Source organism: Saccoglossus kowalevskii, chromosome 1 (assembly GCF_978046115.1).
Source record: "Saccoglossus kowalevskii chromosome 1, keSacKowa6.1, whole genome shotgun sequence".
Classification (NCBI taxonomy): domain Eukaryota; kingdom Metazoa; phylum Hemichordata; class Enteropneusta; family Harrimaniidae; genus Saccoglossus; species Saccoglossus kowalevskii.
The window spans coordinates 38,801,091-38,816,687 of NC_140641.1; the positions used below are offsets into that span (position 1 = coordinate 38,801,091).

The window sequence follows — 15,597 nt, forward strand, 5'->3', positions numbered from 1 at the left end:
TAATTTTGCTATCCGATCAAAGATGATTGACTGCTGACAAATTTATTTAGTTGTTAAAATACACTATAATCTATAATAGGTAATTTGACATGTTCCGAACCAGATCTCAGTCATGTGTTGGCGGATTTACTTCAAATTTGGTGGAAAGATTAGTTAATGCATGCCAATTTCATTTCTAAATTTGACTTAAAATGGTCAACTAGCAACCATTTTGTTTTTAACATTCTTTTCAAGACAGACATGTATATCTCATACATGTACATGCAATTCACTGAAAATTTAATACCTAGATTGTCCATCATAGTACACAAACACACATACAATAATGTGGTCATCTGATCAAAGACTGCTGACTGTTTCAGGTGTAAATAAAGAATAAAATCAGGTATTTTAAACAGACCTTGGACATTTCATTTTATTCAAACTTGGTGGAAGGAGTAATCGTCTCTCACAATGATTATGAATAGGAACCTTTATACCAATAATTTGTGCTATGCTGTTGACATTTGTTTTGTTGCACAACACGTGCATCTTCATAGTGAAAAATACCAAGGAATACAGGTTTTCGCTCTGCTGTTATATTTTACTATTCTACTATTATTATTCACTTTATAACAAACAACAGAAATCTATATACCTATAGTACACAATGGGGACAGTGCAATGCAAAACGCTTGTTTTTAACTCAATCCAAAAAAATATAATACAATTTTCAAAGAAAAACAAATCTATGCAATATAATGTGGACAGTAATATTCACACTGCACAGTGTTATGAATATGATTGATACATTATGTTTTTGAAAAACTAATAGAAAGAGGGTTATACAAATGATTGGGGATTTGTTGCATGTGCACACATACTTAATACTCAATGGAGCATGATGCACCAAGAGAAGTCTCATGTTTCAGCATTCTATTTCATTTGATGTTTGCACTTGTTGCCAGTCCCTGTATCTTCTGTATATGTCTGAGGGCATCTTTGGATAATTCAATTAAAGACACAAAACAAACAATGACCTAAAAAATGGATTCAAAATTACACATTTCCTAATTTATGACTTGCTAATTTGATCATCATGCATCACTTGACACACTTGGGTTTGATCCTAGATTGTATCCAGGGTATCTCATACAATTTAATAAAAATATTTGAAATTTCTTTCACTATATGAATGTGCATCTTGGCCAAAGTGTATAATTTCTGAATGGTTGACATCTATATTCTTTGTAAACTTTCAGTGAATTTTTAATAGCAAAATACTGAAAAATTGTCTTTACAGAATCTCCCTTTGAATGCCACAATTTTTCCACCAAAATTTCAGTGTAATATTTTACACATTTTTATGAATATTTCAATGATTTAGTTCTTTTTTTTGAAAAAAAAATTCTATTGATTAGTTGTTGGTCAAAAATTTTGTATAGAAAGAAGTATGCAGATAAATTTTGTGAAAAGTGAAAAATTTTGATTTTGTCATCTATTGTCATCCTTTCTTTAGGTTGTGCAATATATACTGGACAGGAAACCAAAATGGCATTAAATTCTAAGCAGAAAGGCTTGAAAGTTTCCATAATAGAATCGTAAGTACATTAGTCATATTAAAACATTACTGTTGTCAGAACTGCACAAGTACAAATTCCACTGTTATGTTATTCTTCTTTTGATTGGGGGTCGAAATCCGAGAATGGAACTTGACATTCACAATCGCATATTTGTGTTCAAACTGTCGTCTTTCCAAAAAACTAGCTATTTTGACTTGGATATTCAGGCATTGATAGGATGTTGTGAGAAGGACTGCCAGATTACTACCAGAATTCCAATGAAATTGATAATTTTGCACACATTTAATTTTTCAGATCAATGAATGATTGCCTTATATTCTGCCTAACATGGTTGATTGTCCAATCGTCTTTGTGTGCTGCGTTGTTTTATTGGTATGAAAGCACGGATGTGTATAAACAATCTTGGTATGTGGCAGAAGAGAATAAAACCATTACTGTAAGTATCATCTGCTACTTTGACTTTCAACTCTGAATTCTCACAAAAGAAAACCTGCAGCTGGTGGAAATAATGCTGAGCATGATTTTTCTGTATTCACTACCAGCTCTGTCTTTGAATCAAAGAAGCAAAAAACTGAAATCAGTAGTTACTTCATTTGTGAGTTGATCGTGTAGGTACCTGACTGATTTATTTCTTTTCCAAGCTACCTAATGTCCCATCATGCAACATTATTTGAATCCAGCTTGTAAACACAAATAACTTTGAGGAATTATAAAATGTTCCAGGTATTGATGGCACTCTGGAAGCAAAAAATGTGATCACAACAATTTTGACATAAATGTCTGATATTGTTCAGCTGTTTGCAAAAAAAGTACTGACCCATTGTTGGTATATACTAGTCCATACCTGAAAGGTTACAAACTAAATATATTCAATAATACAACTTTAATTATAGATTATAGAGTGAACCAGGCCCACAAAATAACATCGTTAATGTATTCGGGTTAGCGAAAATTTCAATGTTTCTGATCATAGCCTGTTGTTTTACTTAAATCCCTGTTAGTGGAAATGTTGACATGTGTTGAGAAAACAAGGCATACAATTTCAATGGTATACAATGAAAAAACAGATAAACTTTCAAAGTTATGCCGATTCCAGTGTAAACTTTACCCATTTTAAAGAAATTCTTTGCCCAAACAGTTCCTTACTTCTGTCTCTGAGAGATAACAATTTTTCGTTTTTTTGTTGGATTAATTTTAACATGCCATAAATAGATACAAATAACGTATTCACATGCCACTTTTACATATTTATTGGAAAAATCTGAAATGCAAATCTGTTTTTTATTGTTAAAGGAGACATTTTTGGAGGTGTACATTCTAAAAAATGTCAATCAAAGGGTGGGTAATCTCAAAGAGTTGACGATTTATGCTTCAACTACAGCTGTATCTTTAATATTTCTGTATTCAGTATTGGTACAATGTGACAGTTTTTTCACAGTAAGTCCATCATCCCTAAAACCTAATATGTAACAATAAGCTACAATAGCATTCAGCATTGCATGTCACCCCTCTTCTCTTCCATGATTGTTTTATTTTAATTTTTGTTTTTAATTTTGATTTGTTAGGCTGGTAAAGTCATTGAGGATATCTTAGCTTTCTTGGTATTATTTAGTTATATTATTCCTATATCGCTTTATGTTACGTTAGGTAAGTTGATTTCCTTCTCTAGATGTGATTTGGTTTGAATACACCCCTTTTAATGGATTTGTTGTGTACACCTACTAGTATTTATGGTAGTTACCGGTATTTATGCAAATCAGCTGTTTTTTAATGCAACTGTTATTTCACGAATGGTTTGTTTTGCTTGCTGTATCTTCTTTCTTCTTCCAGCCACAAGATTGATTTTCCTGTTATGCTTTGAATTCTCAATTTTGTTTTAATTTTCCGTCTCCAGAGCTGGTAAAGTTTGGTGCTTCTATGTTCTTCCCTTGGGATCTTGATCTGTATGATGAGGTAGGCTTAAAATTGTTTTCAAGTTCTCAATAGTTTTGTAATAGTATAAAAGTATAAAAAAACAATTTACTGAAATACAAGGCCATCAGCCCAAATCAAAATATGTCATATTAATAATATTACTGGTGATGAGGATGCAAAATAACACACTCGCTGATGCTGGATTATCTCCTGCCAAATATTCTTATCCTTGTCATATGTTCACTAGTTCAATGTACATTGGGATGGGTCTCTCTCAGAATTGTTTATTTGATGACAGATGCAGTTGATGTAAACTGCATTCTGATTGGACAGTGCCCCCATTCATTGTAGAATTCACCCAATAAGAAAGTTTCTTAGACATTAAGTTAAAATATCTCATGTTTTTATAGAATACAGATGAACCTGCCAAAGCAAATACATCAGATTTAATTGAAATGCTGGGACAGATTGAATATTTATTCAGTGATAAAACAGGAACCCTTACAGAGAATGTCATGACATTTAGAAAATGTTCAATTGATGGTAAACTATACACAGAAGTAGATGGAGTATTGCAGCCAGAGGACACCACTGATGATGGACAACTTCTCATTACATCGGAAGATCAGGTAATAATATTTGTATTGCTTTCGTTGTCTTTAATATGGTCCTAAAGGAGAATACAAAGAAATTGACATAGGAAGTGTTAAATAGAATACATTTATTATGAACTTTTTCACCAACTTTGGTCATGAGCATCAGAAATCTGGTAGTGAAAATGGCTGAAATTTAGAAAAATGACAAAATAGCTTTGAAAATGTGAATTTGTATGTTACACGTATATGACTCGTATTATTTTTATTGACCATTCACAGGATAAAATGTGTGAATTTCTGCAAGCGCTGGCAGTGTGCCATGTTGTACAAGTAGGAAAGGATACCTCAGGTGGAGGTAGTAAAACTGAAGTAGATGGTGGAGCACTCAATCCCAGTGAGCTAGAATATCAGGCGTCTTCACCAGATGAAAAGGCTCTAGTAGAAGCAGCAAACAGGTACAAATTCACTGCTGTCCAAAATCATTTGCACTGCTTACACTGTGATCAAATTTTGGTTGCTTGATCCTCTTAATGTAAAATCCAGTAAAATACTTGAGGATAAGTGGAACCTAGGTCAGGTAGGGTTAAGTTGTTTTATTTATGAATGTTGCATGTGATCAGGCTGTGTGTATTGTCCTACCCCAGACCATTCGTCCCGGTGTTATCGCTATCGCCACACGAGACTCCAGCTTGTCTCCTATACAATTTTCCTTCCACCCACTTAATTTTAATATTCATATGACCTTTGCACTGACATCGATAGCCAATCGCATTCGACCGCGGACGTCACTCTAAATTAACAACTGAATAAATTAATATACCATATTTGGAAGATAGCGGGTAAATTCAACGTTGTTGGTGTGTTCCTTCGGGTTCCGAAGTCGCACGAAACGAGTTCATGTTCCGTTATCTTTCGCAAGTAAAACAGGTCGATATGTATTAAACATGGCATTTGTTTTCTTGTTTTAACCCCCTTATTACGCAAGCTTCCGTCGAAGTGGTGTTTTTTTCGACGATTTGTGGCATGTTGCAAAACGAACGAAACATTGCGGCATTCTTAGCGGTGGATAAGGGATCGACTATGTCGTCACATTTATGTCTCGTTTGAAAGAGAATAAACAACCGCTCAGAAAAATATGTTGCTAATATTTAAGTGCGGTGCCTTGAAATCGCCTGCCCGACGTCCAAATTTCAAAAGGATGTTCGATTTGCAATGACGACCGTTCATATGTACTAGGCGACGTTACTAATTACTACTAGGGTCGGTGTTTGCATTAAGAATTATAGAACAAAAGATCAGCAAAGCGGTGCTTTTGTCGGCGATTTTGTCAAAGGGAATATTAATAAAATGTTGCAAAACAGAATCGCGAGTTGGGTGAAAAATTGCGCCGGCGGCATTCTCAGCGATGGCGACACCCCAGAAACACCGTGTCACGGTGCATTCGTGCATCAGTACACCGAAGAAATACATACATATTGTTGCGGACGACTATTGTAGACTGTGTTCGTGTAGTCTTCGAGTTTGTGGACAGTTAAAGTCGTGTGTGAATTTATTCAAGCCAGGAAAAGCAGGAGGGATAACTTATGGAAATCGTCTTTACAATTTGATCCAGTGCGACGTTGTGAAAGGAGCGACTCTGTCGTCTCATCTATGTCTAGTTTGTAAGAGAAAGATTGATAGCGCAGAAAAATCAGCCAATAATGTAAAACAGTGGCGTGAAATTGTCAGTCATTCTAATATCTCCCAACCTGTGAACGAAAGGGTTAAGCGTGCTGCCTTGAAATCGCCTGCCCGACCACGTTCAAGTTCAAAACGACGTTCCATAACATCGATGTGTTTTAAGACACTGTCCACTGCTGACGCGACAATTTCCTTAGAAATCATTTTGATTTGATTTATGGATGGCGAGCACCGACACTCCGATCCGATGAACTAATCAAAACTAAAATGGCGCATGTCACGTGACTTTGTTTACTAAAGATAGCGTGGGCGTTTGATTGACACTCAACTCATTAGTATTCCACCAATCACAGCTACATCTACTTTCTGGATGTGCGCAGTCAAATTGTATAGGAGACAAGCTGGAGTCTCGTGTGGCGATAGCGATAACACCGGGACGAATGGTCTGGGGTAGTATTGTCCTCAATTTGTGTCTGTGATCTGATAGGTATGTGATGAAATTGTGCTCGGTTCGCACCAACTGGTCTTTCTGGTGATCTGATAGATATGTGATGAAACTGTCCTTCGATTCACACCAACTGGTCTCTCTGGCGATCTGGCAGGGATGTGATAAGACTACTTGGCCCACCACAACTGTTTTTTTAACTGACATGCATGTCACCAGACTGTGTTTTGGCTCACACCAACTGGTCTGGTGATCTGGCAGGCATGTGACCAGACTGTATTTTGGCTCAAACCAACTGGTCTGGTGATCTGGCAGATATGCGACCAGACTACTTTAACTCACACCAACTGATCTGGTGATCTGGCAGGTATGTGACCAGACTACTTTGGCTCACACTAACTGTTTTTTTAATGTGGCATGCATGGCTGTGTGCCTCTACTCTCACAAACTAGACCCTTTGATCTGACAAGCATGTGATCAGATTAAGCTTGCTGTTAATCCCTGTTAGCTTTGATATTAGACTTGTGTTTTTTTTTATTGAGCAGATGTTTGAAAAGTTTGTCCTTTAATATGAGAATACTGTAGATTTGTTGTACTGCACTACATGTAACTTACTGACAATCATTTCTTGTGGTTTTGAATGAGTGATATGCAACGCTTACATTGTCAAGTATGGGAAATCAAATAATGGCCTTGTGTCGTAGCTAATAACGCAATAATACTATGGTTTTATCATTTCCTTCCAAGAAATTTGAAAAAATACACACAGACTAGTTAGTTAGGTCAATTTCTTATTTAGAATTTACTTGGGTGATTGTGCCACAGACTCAATAGGAAGAGTAAATCGACTGTACTCTACATACTTCATGGGGAGGTCATAGCCACTGTACTCTGGTGAGTGTGCCACATACTTCATGGGGAGGTCATAGCCATTGTACTCTGGTGAGTGTGCCACATACTTCATGGGGAGGTCATAGCCATTGTACTCTGGTGAGTGTGCCACATACTTCATGGGGAGGTCATAGCCACTGTACTCTGGTGAGTGTGTCACATACTTCATGGGGAGGTCATAGCCACTGTACTCTGGTGAGTGTGCCACATACTTCATGGGTAGGTCATAGCCACTGTACTCTGGTGAGTGTGCCACATACTTCATGGGTAGGTCATAGCCACTGTACTCTGGTGAGTGTGCCACATACTTCATGGGTAGGTCATAGCCACTGTACTCTGGTGAGTGTGCCACATACTTCATGGGGAGGTCATAGCCACTGTACTCTGGTGAGTGTGCCACATACTTCATGGGTAGGTCATAGCCACTGTACTCTGGTGAGTGTGCCACATACTTCATGGGTAGGTCATAGCCACTGTACTCTGGTGAGTGTGCCACATACTTCATGGGGAGGTCATAGCCACTGTACTCTGGTGAGTGTGCCACATACTTCATGGGGAGGTCATAGCCACTGTACTCTGGTGAGTGTGCCACATACTCCATGGGGAGTTCATAGCCACTGTACTCTGGTGAGTGTGCCACATACTTCATGGGGAGGTCATAGCCACTGTACTCTGGTGAGTGTGCCACATACTTCATGGGGAGGTCATAGCCACTGTACTCTGGTGAGTGTGCCACATAATTCATGGGTAGTTCATAGCCACTGTACTCTGGTGAGTGTGTCACATACTTCATGGGTAGGTCATAGCCACTGTACTCTGGTGAGTGTGCCACATACTTCATGGGTAGGTCATAGCCACTGTACTCTGGTGAGTGTGCCACATACTCCATGGGGAGGTCATAGCCACTGTACTCTGGTGAGTGTGCCACATACTTCATGGGGAGGTCATATCCACTGTACTCTGGTGAGTGTGCCACATACTCCATGGGTAGGTCATAGCCACTGTACTCTGGTGAGTGTGCCACATACTCCATGGGGAGGTCATAGCCACTGTACTCTGGTGAGTGTGCCACATACTTCATGGGGAGGTCATATCCACTGTACTCTGGTGAGTGTGCCACATACTTCATGGGTAGGTCATAGCCACTGTACTCTGGTGAGTGTGCCACATACTTCATGGGGAGGTCATAGCCACTGTACTCTGGTGAGTGTGCCACATACTTCATGGGGAGGTCATAGCCACTGTACTCTGGTGAGTGTGCCACATACTCCATGGGGAGGTCATAGCCACTGTACTCTGGTGAGTGTGCCACATACTTCATGGGGAGGTCATAGCCACTGTACTCTGGTGAGTGTGCCACATACTTCATGGGGAGGTCATAGCCACTGTACTCTGGTGAGTGTGCCACATACTCCATGGGGAGGTCATAGCCACTGTACTCTGGTGAGTGTGCCACATACTTCATGGGGAGGTCATAGCCACTGTACTGTGGTGTGTGTGCCACATACTTCATGGGGAGGTCATAGCCACTGTACTCTGGTGAGTGTGCCACATACTTCATGGGGAGGTCATAGCCACTGTACTCTGGTGAGTGTGCCACATACTTCATGGGGAGGTCATAGCCACTGTACTCTGGTGAGTGTGCCACATACTTCATGGGGAGGTCATAGCCACTGTACTCTGGTGAGTGTGCCACATACTTCATGGGGAGGTCATAGCCACTGTACTCTGGTGAGTGTGCCACATACTTCATGGGTAGGTCATAGCCACTGTACTCTGGTGAGTGTGCCACATACTCCATGGGGAGGTCATAGCCACTGTACTCTGGTGAGTGTGCCACATACTTCATGGGGAGGTCATAGCCACTGTACTCTGGTGAGTGTGCCACATACTCCATGGGGAGTTCATAGCCACTGTACTCTGGTGAGTGTGCCACATACTTCATGGGGAGGTCATAGCCACTGTACTCTGGTGAGTGTGCCACATACTTCATGGGGAGGTCATAGCCACTGTACTCTGGTGAGTGTGCCACATACTCCATGGGGAGTTCATAGCCACTGTACTCTGGTGAGTGTGTCACATACTTCATGGGGAGGTCATATCCACTGTACTCTGGTGAGTGTGCCACATACTTCATGGGTAGGTCATAGCCACTGTACTCAGGTGAGTGTGCCACATACTTCATGGGTAGGTCATAGCCACTGTACTCTGGTGAGTGTGTCACATACTTCATGGGGAGGTCATATCCACTGTACTCTGGTGAGTGTGCCACATACTTCATGGGTAGGTCATAGCCACTGTACTCAGGTGAGTGTGCCACATACTTCATGGGGAGGTCATAGCCACTGTACTCTGGTGAGTGTGCCACATACTTCATGGGGAGGTCATAGCCACTGTACTCTGGTGAGTGTGCCACATACTCCATGGGGAGGTCATAGCCACTGTACTCTGGTGAGTGTGCCACATACTTCATGGGGAGGTCATAGCCACTGTACTCTGGTGAGTGTGCCACATACTTCATGGGTAGGTCATAGCCACTGTACTCTGGTGAGTGTGCCACATACTTCATGGGTAGGTCATAGCCACTGTACTCTGGTGAGTGTGCCACATACTTCATGGGTAGGTCATAGCCACTGTACTCTGGTGAGTGTGCCACATACTTCATGGGTAGGTCATAGCCACTGTATTCTGGTGAGTGTGCCACATACTTCATGGGTAGGTCATAGCCACTGTACTCTGGTGAGTGTGCCACATACTTCATGGGTAGGTCATAGCCACTGTACTCTGGTGAGTGTGCCACATACTTCATGGGGAGGTCATAGCCACTGTACTCTGGTGAGTGTGCCACATACTTCATGGGGAGGTCATAGCCACTGTACTCTGGTGAGTGTGCCACATACTCCATGGGTAGGTCATAGCCACTGTACTCTGGTGAATGTGCCACATACTCCATGGGGAGGTCATAGCCACTGTACTCTGGTGAGTGTGCCACATACTTCATGGGGAGGTCATAGCCACTGTACTCTGGTGAGTGTGCCACATACTCCATGGGTAGGTCATAGCCACTGTACTCTGGTGAGTGTGCCACATACTCCATGGGGAGGTCATAGCCACTGTACTGTGGTGAGTGTGCCACATACTCCATGGGGAGGTCATAGCCACTGTACTCTGGTGAGTGTGCCACATACTTCATGGGGAGGTCATAGCCACTGTACTCTGGTGAGTGTGCCACATACTTCATGGGGAGGTCATATCCACTGTACTCTGGTGAGTGTGCCACATACTCCATGGGGAGGTCATAGCCACTGTACTCTGGTGAGTGTGCCACATACTTCATGGGTAGGTCATAGCCACTGTACTCTGGTGAGTGTGCCACATACTTCATGGGGAGGTCATATCCACTGTACTCTGGTGAGTGTGCCACATACTTCATGGGTAGGTCATAGCCACTGTACTCTGGTGAGTGTGCCACATACTCCATGGGGAGGTCATAGCCACTGTACTCTGGTGAGTGTGCCACATACTTCATGGGGAGGTCATAGCCACTGTACTCTGGTGAGTGTGCCACATACTCCATGGGGAGGTCATAGCCACTGTACTCTGGTGAGTGTGCCACATACTCCATGGGGAGGTCATAGCCACTGTACTCTGGTGAGTGTGCCACATACTCCATGGGGAGGTCATAGCCACTGTACTCTGGTGAGTGTGCCACATACTTCATGGGGAGGTCATAGCCACTGTACTCTGGTGAGTGTGCCACATACTTCATGGGGAGGTCATAGCCACTGTACTCTGGTGAGTGTGCCACATACTTCATGGGGAGGTCATAGCCACTGTACTCTGGTGAGTGTGCCACATACTTCATGGGTAGGTCATAGCCACTGTACTCTGGTGAGTGTGTCACATACTTCATGGGGAGGTCATAGCCACTGTACTCTGGTGAGTGTGCCACATACTTCATGGGGAGGTCATAGCCACTGTACTCTGGTGAGTGTGCCACATACTTCATGGGTAGGTCATAGCCACTGTACTCTGGTGAGTGTGCCACATACTTCATGGGTAGGTCATAGCCACTGTACTCTGGTGAGTGTGCCACATACTTCATGGGGAGGTCATAGCCACTGTACTCTGGTGAGTGTGCCACATACTTCATGGGGAGGTCATAGCCACTGTACTCTGGTGAGTGTGCCACATACTTCATGGGGAGGTCATAGCCACTGTACTCTGGTGAGTGTGCCACATACTTCATGGGTAGGTCATAGCCACTGTACTCTGGTGAGTGTGCCACATACTTCATGGGGAGGTCATAGCCACTGTACTCTGGTGAGTGTGCCACATACTTCATGGGGAGGTCATAGCCACTGTACTCTGGTGAGTGTGCCACATACTCCATGGGGAGGTCATAGCCACTGTACTCTGGTGAGTGTGCCACATACTCCATGGGGAGGTCATAGCCACTGTACTCTGGTGAGTGTGCCACATACTCCATGGGGAGGTCATAGCCACTGTACTCTGGTGAGTGTGCCACATACTCCATGGGGAGGTCATAGCCACTGTACTCTGGTGAGTGTGCCACATACTCCATGGGGAGGTCATAGCCACTGTACTGTCACAAAAACTTCATAATCATTGTTCTTATTTTCAGGAATGATGTCATATTTTTAGGAGGAACCCAGGAATACATGAATTTACTCATAAATGGTAAAAAACAACGTTATTTGATCAAGCACATATTGGACTTTGATGCCACTAGAAAGAGAATGAGCGTTATTCTCAATACACCAGACGGTAAGACAGGTGTCCAGTATATTACAACACTATTCTAAACAATGCTGAGAAATTAAAAATTCAATCTGATTGGTTGTAATAGGTCATGTGATAGCCATTTAGTAGTGACAAAACATGTTTTATATGATGTAAAGATGTACTACATACTTGTATGCATCATTTCAAGAATAGAATAGGATAGGGATTTAGACTGCCCATAGGTATGTTATTTTCAACATATGTAGATTAATTCAAGGTATAACGTCACCACATGTGACTGACATACTATGGTTTTACTAGGACGTACTTTAATGGTTTGTAAGGGTGCAGACACAGCTATATTACCACGGTGTACAGAAGGCAATAAAAATGATGCAATTGAACATATGAGTCATTATGCAGTGGTGAGTATCTTATCTCTATTTTTCAAATATAATTTAAAAAATAATTTATGTGAATATTTTTGAGTGTTATTGAGTAAATATGTATAGCTGTGTTTCTAATATGGTAATTTGTATTAGGTTTTATAAAATTGATGAAACAATAATTTCACTGTGTTAGTTCTCATATCATGTGTTAGTTATCATATTTCACATAGTTATGTACTGTATTTCTCCCAAAAAATTTAAAGTGATGCAGTACATATATTCAGTGATGGGCTCCATCACAAAAAGATTGATAAAATTTCCCACATTTCATTGCATTAGCAAATTTAAAATGGAGTGCTACTTCAATTTCACTGATATCAAATTTTGGATCTTTCCTCATCACTGCTTCCTATCTCCTGCTTTCCGCCATTTTGTTTTTAAAACAAAAACACAGTGCAGTATGGGTAAAATTATTGTTGATCAACAACAAACCTAATCATGTGTAGCAATACAGCTGTGACACACACTGAATCTGTGGCACACTCACCAAGGGTACACAAACACAAACAGCCATAATAGTACTAGTAACAGTGTTATTGTTGTATGGCTGTCAGTGTGTTCAGAAAATTATTAAAATCTATTTGTTTGGTCTAAATTTTATCGTACACATTTCATGATGACACAGCATATCAATCTATTTGTGTGTTTAGGATGGTTTAAGAACACTCTGCATCAGTGAGAAGTATTTAACGGAAGAAGAGGTAGAGAAATTTGATATGAAATTAAACTCCGCACGTTCTGCATTGGAAGATAGAGACAAAAAGGTAAGTGCATTTTTTTCTAATATCAAGAAAAATATATTTCAAGAGTGGAAGTATTTTGATTTTTAGCCCAGATATGGGGCTGTGTGTGTTAGTAAAATGTGTTTCACTTTCTTAGCTCCGCTGTTGACTTTGTCGAGCAGAGCTTATCATATGAGTGATTATTCGTTGTCGTCTGTGTCAACTTTTTACATTTTCAACTTCTTCTTGTAAAATACAATTCTTATTGCTTTGATACTTGGTGTATATGTACCTTGGGCAGACCTCTCTGATATCTTCAATTCTCTAATTTTGATGAATATTTTTGATAAAAGTGATATTTTCAACTTCTTCTTGTTGATTGCTTTGATACATGTGGACCGCTCTCAGATTTGTTCATTTCATGATGATATCTTTGATTCTCTAATTTTGATGAATATTTTTGATAAAAGTGATATTGTCAACTTCTTCTTGACTGCTTTGATACATGTGGACCGCTCTCAGATTTGTTCATTTCGTGATGATATCTTTGATTCTCTAATTTTGATGAATATTTTTGTAATTTTTGAATTCTTGTTGAAAACCGTAAGTCCGCTTGCTTTGATACTACACATATAGGTACCTTGGGTAAACCCTTCTCTGATTTGTTTATTTTCTAATGATATCTTCAGTTCTTGATCTGTGCATTGCTAACAGCGGAGCTATCTCAGCCAAGAGCTTGTTTATAAGTTATATGCAATGTTTTATTACATAGCTATCTTTGGTATTATATTGCAGCTTGCAGAGGCCTATGATGAGGTTGAAAATAATCTACATCTTCTGGGAGCCACAGCGATAGAAGACAAATTACAGGATGGTGTGCATGAAACTATTGAGAAATTGAGAATTGCTGGTATCAAGGTATATTTGAGTGATCAGTACATTTATATTTCATTGCAATAAAGATTGCTATAATATAATAATAATGCACATTGATATAGCATACTAATTGTTGATGACATTCTGCTCAATATGGTGCATGTTATTACCCAACTCTCAGCTGCAAACAAATTTAGCTGCCTGTGCATGGGTGCCAAACATTCAATACCAGGTTCCTATTTAATCCAGAATAGTGAGAAACAGTAGTCCAAGGCATAGCAAAGACTCAAACTCACAGTTTGGTGAGATAACCATGATCCCCCAAAACAACACTCTTTGAAAGCACTATCAAGAGTTTGAGCTATTCCCCTTGTATATTGTTATACATCTGTCACTGTATCTCCACAAGCATGCCGTAATTTTGTGGGGATAACTGCAACATAACATATTAAGTAATGCACGTTGCAAATATGGAATGATTATGTGGTCATATATGTTTGAAAACAAAGCTCATGATAGCGGAAAAGTTTCAATAGTTGTCACCACTTGGCTGAGTACTAAGCTTCCTATACCAGCAGTTGAATCACATCCTACACCAAGTGGTTGGATTGCATCGAATACCAAGCTGTTGGATCGCATCCTTCACCAAGCTGTTGGATCGCATCCTACACCAAGCAGTTGGATCACGTCCTACACCATGTGGTTGGATCACGTCCTACACAATGTGGTTGGATCACGTCCTACACCATGCGGTTGGATCACGTCCTACACCATGCGGTTGGATCACGTCCTACACCATGCGGTTGGATCACGTCCTACACCATGCGGTTGGATTACGTCCTACACCATGCGATTGGATCACCTCCTATACCAAGCAATTGGATCACATCCTATACAGTACAGTTCTCGCGGAAGCTTTGGCTTCACTTCAGCGTCGGCTTCGCTTCAGCATCGCATCATTATGGCATTGTTATGGCTTCAGTGTTGCTTCAATGTCGCGACATAAAAAGTTGAGGCGGTTATCGCTTCGCTTCATTGTGGCCTCATTATGGCGACAATGTGGCATCAGCATCGCTTCATCAAACAAAGAAGTACAGAACTCATTTCGCCCAAGCACTCGACCGCTTCCGCTTTTCAATTGCTCGCTTTTGTGACCGCTTGTTGAATTTCCGCTTTATTTTCGACTGTGCAAAAATTCGGACTACTAACAATATTCTGGTTTGCATAGATCACGGTTACTAGTTTAGTAACCGTGCATAGATGTTGAACAACCGTCAAAAGTTCAAATACTTTTTGTTTTAACTATCAATAATTATATGCACGCAATCTGACCCTTTGACCTAGATTTGGCTGGGATTGACTATTTTATTTTAAACAACTTATTCTGACGTGACGCACTGCTACAAAATTTATTTCAACAGAAGTACGACATGGTTGTCCGGGTTTCTTTTCCTGACTGTGTTGAGTTTACGATTTGTATAATTATTGTTATTTCCCCCAAGGAGAAGACAAGCCGAAGAACCATGAAGCTAAATAGAAGTCCCATGCATGGACTGAGTGAAAGAAAATATTTCCAAGGCTAAAATAAAACCTAATATCTCTTTGTGTATTTGTCAATTTTGCATATATTTAGTATGACAATATGTTCGTAAATATCTGTAAAAATCTTGTCTTTCGTTAATAATTTCATTTGTTTGAAATGTCTGCCGACCGTGT

General features: G+C 40.5%; 1 protein-coding gene across 5 annotated transcripts in view; it reads left to right on the forward strand.

Annotated features, from left to right (window-relative positions):
• The window catches only part of LOC100369159 (phospholipid-transporting ATPase IF-like), an 87,878-nt gene that overhangs the window by 41,570 nt on the left and 30,711 nt on the right, over positions 1 to 15,597 (forward strand). For all 5 annotated transcript variants that reach the window (XR_014930045.1, XM_085501951.1, XM_085501952.1 and 2 more), the window contains exons 8-17: positions 1,499 to 1,580; positions 1,857 to 1,998; positions 3,128 to 3,209; positions 3,457 to 3,515; positions 3,887 to 4,105; positions 4,352 to 4,527; positions 11,734 to 11,876; positions 12,156 to 12,259; positions 12,934 to 13,047; positions 13,801 to 13,923. Coding sequence is in view for 4 of the 5 variants with exons in the window: in XM_085501951.1 (XP_085358077.1) it covers positions 1,499 to 1,580; positions 1,857 to 1,998; positions 3,128 to 3,209; positions 3,457 to 3,515; positions 3,887 to 4,105; positions 4,352 to 4,527; positions 11,734 to 11,876; positions 12,156 to 12,259; positions 12,934 to 13,047; positions 13,801 to 13,923 (1,244 nt within the window). In the remaining variant the exon portion in view is untranslated. The remainder of the gene's footprint in view (positions 1 to 1,498; positions 1,581 to 1,856; positions 1,999 to 3,127; positions 3,210 to 3,456; positions 3,516 to 3,886; positions 4,106 to 4,351; positions 4,528 to 11,733; positions 11,877 to 12,155; positions 12,260 to 12,933; positions 13,048 to 13,800; positions 13,924 to 15,597) is intronic.